Source organism: Nylanderia fulva, unplaced genomic scaffold, assembly GCF_048542155.1.
Source record: "Nylanderia fulva isolate GAGA-0341 unplaced genomic scaffold, ASM4854215v1 Scaffold35, whole genome shotgun sequence".
Taxonomy (NCBI): domain Eukaryota; kingdom Metazoa; phylum Arthropoda; class Insecta; order Hymenoptera; family Formicidae; genus Nylanderia; species Nylanderia fulva.
In genome coordinates this window covers 830,057-840,921 of record NW_028190422.1, presented here as the reverse complement: position 1 = coordinate 840,921, position 10,865 = coordinate 830,057, and the positions used below count along the sequence as shown (strand labels likewise).

Genomic DNA, 10,865 nt, shown 5'->3' with positions numbered 1-10,865 from the left:
AAGCGAATGGGCTCGGCCCACTGGCTAATGGGTTTATAATGCCTTCATTCCGCATTAAAACACCACCAGTTCTCCGACGGTGGTTTCTCGCAGTGTGTCCTGCGGGACTTGGCCAGGCCTGATGAAACCGTCCGCCTCCTGTCCAGGATAACGCGCCGTTCTCTTGCACGCGCGGAATTATATACAGTTCTAGAGAAACCACGTTGAAAAAGTGAAGAAGCGTTTGAATTTTCCTCGATTTAAAGTCGCAACAATTATTTTTTAATAGACGCAAAACAAAATTTAAAAAATGTGATAATCCGATTACATTAAATATTTCGAGAAGAATCAAGAGAAAGTCTTGAAAAGGATATCTCCAAGATTAAGATGTCCTTAAACGTCTTTCTGGCATCCGAGATGTTTTTTTCGAAAATTACACTCTCAATCGCGAAGCTATTTGCAGGTAATGCAGGTAATTTCATTTTAATGAGCGAAGGAGATTCCATGCACCGTCAATCTCCCGAAGGTGCGATCGCAATCGCATGCTTTACGACGGGAGAGGCCATAATCCAAATGTTAATCAAAACGGCGAACATTTTCAATGTTACCTTTGCGCCGCTTTTTTTCCCCCTTTCCTTGTCTTGTAATGTACTCGCCGCTGTTAAACTCCCCTCTCTAATACCGGATTCTTTCATAGCGTGATTTACAGCCGAAGGATAGATCGGCAGACCAGCCGGTCTATTCATTCTAATAATGCCCGTCTGATGCGAATCGACCATAACGACGAAAATATATTCATCCAATTCGCTTTACGACACAATCATCGCGCTCGACAAATTAATAAAGCGAATATTTCAATAAGCGATCAATTCTCATCCAAGCACATGAAAGTTTAGCATACTTAATTAATTTCTTCGCTGCAATAAAGTTTGTTTATGCACTTTTGACAGAGCAAATGCAATAAATAAAATGTCAAACAAATATAAGTATTAATAAAAATATTGAATTATTTTGTAAAAATCGCCTGAAAAAACTGCTTGACATAAAAAAGTGTACATTTTACATTATATTCTTGAAGAAAAGAGATTTAATTTTTAATTGAACTTTCTCTCGCACGCACACACGTATAGGTCTCAGTGTTTTACAACACGATAAATATACGTAACGTGTGCTAATAAAAATATCCATCGCCGGAAACGACGAGCGTTTGCGAGAGTGCGATCTCGTGACGCTTCGACGGTCTCGCTTTCCCAGCGCAGACGGTGACTCCTTCATCCCCTAATCGCACGGTCGGCTTGAGGATCGCGTGATGATGCCTTTAAACGGGGCATCCTGTAGCTGGTTAACCGTACAGAACCAACAACATTTGCCTAAGCGTGTACACGCCGGAATCATTGCGTTTGGAATAATGGTTTCTTACCTCGGAAATACAGATTTATCTACGCCAGGAAGGTATGAGAAAGTACTAGAGACGCTCTCTGTTCGAAGAATAATAATTCTGCGTTGCGACGATAAATGAATCTATAATAAAAAAATGTTCTTGTTATTTAGCGAGCAATTTTATATATGATAATGTATAGATATTTGTTGTCATAGGTTGTCAAAAATGTAATTTTTTCAAGAAAATTCGTCTATTTCTATATATAATGAGTGAAATAATTTTCGTGGATGAAGAGGAATAAACGCACGATGGACAGAGGAAATATTCGGAACGATACGCTCAGTACAAGAGTTTATTAGGGTTTATTTACAAGGGAGCAGCTTGCACAGCAATGGGTGTATGCGTTTTTTTCACAACACAAGCATTAACAATATAACGCTCTACGCTAACTAACTAGTCGCCGCGGCGATAATAACCCTTTAAGGTGTGCTCGCGAGATCGCGCAAAGTGTCGGATCGTTTTGAATTCTCGAAAGTTAAAATCCTCGAATCGTCCAAAGATTCTGATTTTATTTCGGAATCGCAGATCCTTCGCTCTTACGTTCACTTTGCGCGCTTCTCCGCGCCGGAAATACGGAAATCGAAACATAAATAACGATAACAATAGGTCGTGATACGAAATATACAGCTTATGTTACAAGAAATAGAGGCGTAGTTACCTTACGTCGCAAGTAGATATATGTATACCTATATACAGTAAACTTTAATCGCCGTACAACTTAGTTGCCCTTAAAGATTGTATATATACGTGTACCATGTACGGCAATTATGCCGCCTTGAGAATCTAGATGGTTACATATTTACAACATTCACGTATTTTTCACGCGTGCAGCAATTCGCACCATTTTTAAACAACGCGCGATGTTACTTGCGTATAAAAAAAAATACGAAACAAAAACTACTGAAAAGAAACGATTTCGGACAATCTAAATTTTCAACATAATCTAATTCGGACAAATCAGATATATTTATGTAACGAAAATTATTTCACTAAAAATACCTACAAAAATATATATATGAACTTATACAATTGAAATGTATCCTTTCCTGATTTTTTCATTCATTTAAAAATTGCCACAAGAATCGATATAAGAAAAAATGTATTTCAATTAAGAAATAATAAAAAATAAGAATAAAAAAATTGAATTGAAAAAAACAACATGGTACCTTATTTTTGTCCTCCACAAGTGTAACAGATTTTTCGTAATGATATCGTTTCCTTTTCAAAGTGTATGCATAGGTGTATCTTGACTACCAGGATCGCGGCGACCCTATCGCCTCCGATCGCTGATCGAAGCAAGGATATACACAGGTCGGGCCCTCCTCCGGGTTCCAAGAGGTCCGGTCGGGAGACAACGGGAATCGTCGAGTCACGTGAGACGGCTGGAGTCCTCCTGCGCTTTGCCACCATGCTCGCCAAAGGTCGAGAGTTCAGCCGGGGAGAGCGTGAGCTTTACGTTTCTTTCGCGTTTCGGCGCGAGAGAAAGACGGCGAGTGCGGCTCGAGAACCTTTGACACCACAATTATCGTCGCTATTCACGCCGCGGGTTCCGCGAGTATCGTCAATACCGGCTTCGACATACTCCTTCCGACACTGTGCGATGCGTGACACGCGCGACGAAAATCGATCTCCGTTGCGCAAACATTTTACAACAATTTGTCTCCCTTTACAATATGAATGCCTTTTCGTGCAGCCATTACGTGTTCACCGAACGAAACGGAGACCGGCTCCTTAAAATACAATAAGGATAAGTTAAATAATTATTAATAAATTATTAATATTAATTTAATAAGTATTGCACTTCTGCATTCTTCTGAAAAGAATGCTGTAACCAATTTTATAGAATTGGTGTATATTTTAGAAATCTAAAAAGAGATAATTTAAATTAAACAAGTGAACGAGGGAAATCGACTCTCGTCGCGCGTAAAATTTCTTCATTTCTCCGTGGAAGAAGAATATTGCAAAGCTATACGAATCAATCACGCTTTCGTCGCGTGACTTCTCACGCGAATTGCACGTTTTTTCCATAAGAAAAAAAAAGAAAAAAAACACTGCTAAATTCGTGGTCCAATTTATTGAAATCTTTCACGTTCGAGAATTCGACTCCTTTTGCGCGCAGCCTTACAAAGTCTGAAACTTTTCTCTATTGGAAAAATTCACGACCGATACGTTTCTAACGTCTCGAGACTACAAGAGAACCGGCGACTACGAGGGCGACAGATCCTGAGCCTCCCTGCTGAGACTATCCGTAGGCGACGGGGTAGCCCTTCTGGACGGCGACGGCGACGGCACGGCCGGTGTCGAGGACTTGGGGGCGGTCGTCGTGTGGTAGGGTGAGAATCGGTGATGAGCCAGGGCGAGCGGTGACGGGTAAAGAGGTCGCGGAGCCGCGGGACACGTGGGATTTTGTTGCGAGCTAGTGGCGGCTAGTTGCTGCTGATGATGCGCCGCCGCGAACAGAGTTGGACCGATCGACGAGGCCCACCATAGGTGGCCCAGCTGTTGCTGTTGTTGTTGCTGCTGATGCTGCTGCTGTTGTTGCTGCTGTTGTTGGTGACTGGTGCCGGCTGTCGGCGCGCCTGGGTAGACTAAAGCCGGACTAACCAATTGAGCATAGGGACTGACAGCTACGGCCGCCGCCGCCCTTAACAACATCTGAGAACGCGCGGCCCATAAAGCCTTCTCCTCCAGACTAAGATTGCTCACCGCGCCCGCCTGGAGTTGCTCCATTTCGAAAGGCAATCGATGCGGAAACCTCAATGACTGCTGCTCCGCCAACATGGATTCCATCGTTTCCCTAAAAGGAAAACTGCTCCATTATGCATACCGTTTTCTAGCTATGAACTCGAGAAATTCTTCGAAGAATTCGTTTCGTAGTTTTCGGCTCTTCATTGATAAACTGTTATTCATTGATAAATTTAATTGTGTTTCACGCTGTCATTTTTAATATTTTTTTTCCCAGCCATGTAAGCTTTTGTGTTCCTAAAATTAATGATCTTTCTTTAAATCGTTTAACTTAACTGACAGCCCGACAGAGACCATGTTAAACTTTAGAAAGTATAATATTTCAACACAGAAAAGAAATGGAGGAAAAATATATGAACCTAATTTCTAAAACAACACAGAATCCGTTATAAAAGAAAAATTGATGTTGGATCGATATCGATTCTGTATACGCAATTTTAAATTTGAATTTTATTTCACGATCGAGCGCAGAGTTAAACTCCTGACGTGCGTAATGTCAAAGTTTATCGTTAAGCAACTCACCTCTCAAAGTCGGTAAGCCGAGAAGAATCTCGAAAGCCCTTGGCGAACGGATTACTGTCGATCTTGAGTTTTGTGATCTGTAACAGGCGGAAAAGCGACGGTCGGTTAGTAACTTGGCGAACGAAAGATCGACAATCGGATATCCGGTCGTCCTCGGATTCGCATTAAACATCGGGACGATCTCTCGCACATTAACCGATCTTATTACCCGGCGCTCAGCCTCGCTTCGGGAAAATTACGTCACCGTACGGTCAACGGCGCGTGGCGGAAAACGGCCGGCTGTTTCGAAACGGTTCGTTCCATCGATCGGGAGTCAACGGCTCGTAAAATTAGAAGAAGGCGGCGAAGCGACGTACCTACTACCATCAGGACGGGGAAAGGCGAGGCGGGGAAATCGGGAGAATTGGAGGAAAGAGATAGGGGAACGCTGATGCACGGGTGAATCCTCGCTGTTGCGAGAAAGCGACGGGGGATGCAATGAAATTTTTTGTGAAAAATAATAGTGGAAAGTCGAGCTGCGAGGGTTGATTCATCGCCCGAACCGAGTCAGATATCATTTTAAATCGGGATGAAAGAAGCGATCGCGATATCGCTTGATAAGAACATTGTACGACAATTAATCCTTCGATAAAGTGTCTTCATTGCACGGCAAATTGAACGATCTTTCTATTTATTGGCGATCAAAAGAACCGTACTTACTGAGTCCAATAAAAACACCAATTTGTAATTACACTAATGCGCGCGTTTACACACGATTTTACAAGAGAAAAATTTTCCCACGAGTTTTCCCTTAATCCCAATAGCAGCGAAATCTTACAAAAGCTATATAGCACCGTTATTATATGCTTTAAAAAAACTAAATCTTAAAAAAAGGTTGTCGGTAGCCGTTTCGTATAATGTTTTTTTTTAGTATAGTTTTATTTTTATTGTGCCGTATTAATTTTCTTTCTTTCTACAATTCTTTGTATCTTTTTATATTGAACCAAGTTCTACCGAAACATATTTTGTCACGTTAAGATTCTCTCACTGTGAGGGTAAAAAGCTTTGTTCACGCTGTATGGATGCTCGAAGAAGTGTCGAACCATGATCGATGAAGGAAAGAATTCCACAAAGTTTGCCTATCTATGCGTTTAGGCCTACATCATCACATTTGTAGTATAGCCCCTTAAGTGGTCGGACTGTTTTCCTTTTTCGTTCCGCTCTCGTCCCAACCCTAGAAAAGCTATCCTGAGTCGGCTTTGCGTCATAAGTCGGATGTTTTGCGCGTGGACGTTTGGCCCACCCACGATGATACACAGGTGGCTTCATTTTCAGCAATGCCCTTCTCGTATATACCCTTCGTTTCCCACAACATTTAAGAATTTAGTTGCACAGGATGGAGATACCTGTTTGCAAAATTTCTAAATACAAAGAATCGTCGAATCGAGATTTTTCACGTGTTTAAGTGCAAAACCAGAAATAACATTCGCAAGACTCGAAAAAGACGCAGCAAAGAATTTCAAATAAAAACGATGACAACCTGAATAAAGGTCTGCGAAATTTTATTTCTCATATTTTTCCACCTTTCTTATTACTTTCCGCGTACAATGTATATATTATTTATTATATAACTTAAAACATAAGTTTTTTAGAAACAAAAAAAAGTGAGTTGTCCTAAGTAAATTTTTTGTTTAAATGAGATATGTATTTTATTATATATAAAGATTCTTTTAAAATATATAAAAAATAAATAAGTCACTCACGTAAAAAGTGAAACAGTTCATTATAGAAAAATTAAATAAATTTATTATGCTTACACGTTCTTAAAGGATTACCTAATTATATCTGCGACGAGTGTTATACGAAGGCGCGATCTTTTTTTATTTTTGATAAACTTTCCAGATGTCAAAGGTGTTAGTTGGCCGAAAGCAAGTTCGGATATGGTAATTGGGTGATTAGACGACGCGTTAATTAGCGACTTCTCAGACGCGCTAGCGCTCAAACGACGGAGAACATCGACGGTACCACATAAAAATGTCAAACAAACGCAATGATATCCCTCGACGCGGACCCATCCAATTTCCGTCCGGCGCGGCGAGCCAGCAGGCATAAATCAGCCTTGTCTTCCGGGTCGAGTGTCACGGACGAGATGTGATGCGGCTCGCCCGAATGACACACTCCTACTGCTTCGACTTGGGGTACCGATGTCTCTCGTAAGGTTCCCGCTACCCAAGACGAGGCACAACACGCGCGTATTTATTTGGAAAAGGGAGCCGCTTGTCGCAACTGCAGTAACCCGTAGGTGGTCCAATTAATCTGCACTGTTCCGTAACTCGAAAGCAAACGAGGGGTCGCATTTCCATAATAGGTAATTAGAAGAAAAATTATCCCGCTAGGTACATCGCTCCACTTTGAGATTTAACTCAATATCGTAAATTAGAATATGAATTAATTAATAACGTGAAATAAAAATATGATACGAAATAAAGTCGTTAGCAATGTAAGGAGACAGAAATGATAGTTGGAAAATTAATCCATCTTTGCATTTTCAACACGAAAAATTCCGTTTCAGAGAAAAGCAACGACTTGTAACAACATTTGTAATGTATAATGTAGTACGAGGTAGCCGTCATACTCGTTCCTGTCATATACGTTTTAATCGGATTTATCGTTATGCTTTCACGATGAACCAGTATTCTCGATAAGCTGGAAGATACGCGTCAGCATCCTTTTCCACGTCGCGAGAACGAAGTTGCATTGGGGCGACCGATCGGACTGGAAGTTGTCGCGCGACTTTCAGTTTATCTGCTCGTCGAAAGCTCGTCGCCGTTTTCGCATCTTCGGAGGGCTGGGAAGAAAAAAAGGAAACAGGAGGGAAAAAGAAGAAAAGAAAAGAGGAGAAAGGAAGGCGGCGAGAGGAGAGAGTGGCACTCTTGGTGTGTCGAGTGGGTGGTCCAATTACCCTACGGTTTCGCGCTCACGAGCAGCACGTGCAGACCCCGGGTAATAAGACTCTTTCCTTCAAAGCTGAGGCTAAGCCGATGCTAAGCCCGGGGCCGCCTCGGTTTTAGTTACGATTCCGCTGACATCATTAACCAAACATCTGGCCCGCCACCATCGCCACCATCAGCATCGCCGTCAGCATCCTCGCTCCCTCGACAACATCTCGCCACCTACGTCTCCTGCATCTCCTCCCCCTGTCCTGCCTGCATTCGCCTCTCGTCATCGGTCTGCCCGACGATTCGCGGCGGCGCGGCGTCGTCATTTTACGAGCGGATCGCCGGACGATATTCCGTCTCGCGCGGGTCTTTGAAATCCGCGAGGCGGACCATACCGGACGCGAGTTTAGAACGACTTCTGGGTCTTTGATATCGACGCTTTACCGACCGACATTCTTGTCGAGCTCTCTGCTTTACGATGGATTTGTTGCTTTGCAAAGGCGTGGCGTTTTTGGATTTTGCGCACTGTACAAGTTTAATTTAGAATCCCATTATTCTCTCCTTTTAACTCCTTAAGTTATATCTTTTTGAAATTTTGCTAGAATTTATCTTAAGTGAATAGTGAGAGTCTATATTATCTATTCAATCTTGATGATTGTAATTACATGAAAAATGCTAGATTTTAATTAAACAATTATTAACGTCTTTAAAATTATTTTCCTGCAACTAAGTGTAGAGTGTAAAATATAACGTAGACATAGAAAAATAAAATTTTTTAGGCAAAGCTCTGAATCTGAAATTGTCACATTGAATTGAATGATTCGTGAAAATCGGCCGATCTATTTCACACCGATGAAATTCCCAGCAATGGCGTTGAAAGTCTCGACGCCACTGGGACCGGGGGCTTTCCGACAAACGCGGTCGGTCCGTCGAAGTTATACGATTTCGCTGACACGGCTCGGCCAAACGCTTGGACCACTTCCCAGACCGATTTACGATGTCAGGCTGTGCACAGTGTAGCGGCGCAGCGAGCGGTACACCGCGTGATAAATTCGCCTCGCATGCTCGGCCGTTCTGCTTCGGCTCGGTAGCCCCCGATGCCGGAGCGGAGCGCATCGCCCGCCGCGTGCGAATAAATCCTCGGAGAGAGACGCGTCCCGAGAGATGACGGTCCGCCACGCATGGGAACGCATGCCGTGTCGTGCGCGATACGCGAAGTGCGAACGAGACATCCGGCGCGCTCGCGAGTCATTAAAGAGGACGAGACGATTAAGATTATCAAGCGGGGCCGATGTGCGTAATGGTGTTTTAAGCGTGAACATGCGCGTGAGAAAAAAAGGGGATTGAATAACAAAAATTATATGTATATGTATATGAAATAATATCAAATAAAAATGCTGATAAATTTTATAAATCGAAATATTTTGAAAATTCAATATGATATACTTTGAAAATTTCTTTCGAACTGCATGGGGCATATATTTTAAGGAATAAAACTTGCGAATTCGTCTCGTTACCCACGACAATGCGCCGAACGTTCGTGTCATCATCACGCACGTACCTCTTTGTACGTGCCTTTTTGCGGTGTATCACGTCCCGCGGGAGGAGACCCCGATCTCGTCTTTAAACGCCGGTTGCCGACGTATGTATGTACCTACCTACGACGCATACCGCGCTCGCAAAGTAATTTTCGAGAATCCTCTCAGCGCCGATCGTACGGAAAGATGCCGCCGCGTCATTACTGGTGGTTAATAGGCGAACAAGAAACCGCGTCTACAGGGTGTTCCGCCGCTCTATCATTATTTTGAATTTTAACTTATTTTTTTACAAAAATTCGTGTGAATTATATGTGCCAGTTAAATGTTTTGATTAATTATTTTAGTTTGATGTATAACATTAATAATATAATACACATCATCTTCACTGATAAATTTTCTCCGAATGATTAAAAAATAATCTCAAAAAACGGATATTTTACTTTTCGCCTTCTATAATTTTGTAAATAATCTGCTGTGTTGTTATCCTCGTTATTTTACACAAAGCTTGCATTATAGTGGAACACCCGGTATATCGCGGCTTCGACTTTCAAAGCGCGTCACGCGACGAAAACTTCAATGCAAAATTTGCGCGTTTCCGAGGCTGCGACGGCGTGGCGGAAAGTAATTTTCTGTCGAGAACGCACACGCACACGCAGATCAATGATCGACCGGCCCGAGGACAGATCGGCCGTGCCGATCGAAGGACAGGTAGCCAATTACGTCCAGCTGCGGAGCGCCGGACCGATGAAAATTGAGAGAGAATTTGCGAACATAGTGGGCGGAGCGGGTCCAAGTCGGATGCCCGGATATATTCTGATACATGCTCCCAGCTCGCGTGTGCAGGTCCACTTGAGTCCAGGAAGAACCTGGTCTTTTGTAAAGAAATTAAGGGAGGACGAGAAAGAGGTCGGAAACATCAAAACTTGACCCGAAACTTATTATGCCTTTTTTTATGCAAACTCAAATAATTGAGAAGCTCTGAAAACGATGTGAAATAAAGTGCAGGTGATTTTCTCAAACTCTGGCATCTATTTTTTTAGTCGGATAATCAAATAAAAGGATAGATTTTTGTATAACTTCATCATTTCAGACATGTCGCAAATTGTTAACATGTATAAGATATGCCAAATTATTTATTTGAACGTGGTAATCGGACTAAAAAAATGTATAATGTCTTGGCCAAAAAAATATATTTTAAAAGTACAATTTATTTTCTAATGCCATTTTTTCGTTTATTTCATGAGTTTTATAGCGTTTTACAGCACGCTCATGTTCGACGACGATTAAGATCGCCGTAATTGATTAATAAGCGATTTCTCCCGGGAGCAGGGATAATTCGCGGCGCCGTAGATTTTTGATAGCTAAAGCCGTTAATTGCGCGCAAGATAGCCATTATGAAAATTCCGAGGATGCGTGCAAGGGGCCAATTTAAAATTGAAATGCCGTTGGGGCGCTCGCGCGATAATTAAAAGGTTCGTCTAATAATCGTCCGATAACGCTTCGCGTATTGTTTCGGCGCAGGCTCGTAATCAAATTTGCAAGACTAATTGCGCGAGAAAGAGAGAGAGAGAGGCGACTCGTTCGGCGACGCGGCGGATAAGCATCGTAAACTTCAGCTTAGCGCGGAATAAAGTCGACATTATTTCACGCAACGATAATATTCCGTTTATCGGGGGAACACGCGCGCTTGTTTTCTCATTACGGAAACACCGATGCGGGTCA

At 42.4% G+C, this 10,865-nt stretch overlaps 1 protein-coding gene across 2 annotated transcripts in view; it reads right to left on the bottom strand.

The window, feature by feature from the left end:
• Positions 1-1,698: 1,698 nt before the first annotated feature.
• The window catches only part of LOC114935017 (uncharacterized), a 45,873-nt gene continuing 36,706 nt past the window's right edge, over positions 1,699-10,865 (bottom strand). Inside the window, exons 5-6 of one of the 2 annotated variants that reach the window (XM_029307761.2) lie at positions 4,688-4,764; positions 1,699-4,229 (exon numbers count right to left, since the gene is read on the bottom strand). In XM_029307761.2, coding sequence (XP_029163594.1) covers positions 3,626-4,229; positions 4,688-4,764 — 681 coding nt within the window. In that variant the 3' untranslated portion in view covers positions 1,699-3,625. The remainder of the gene's footprint in view (positions 4,230-4,687; positions 4,765-10,865) is intronic. The other variant, XM_029307762.2, reaches the window with a different exon arrangement.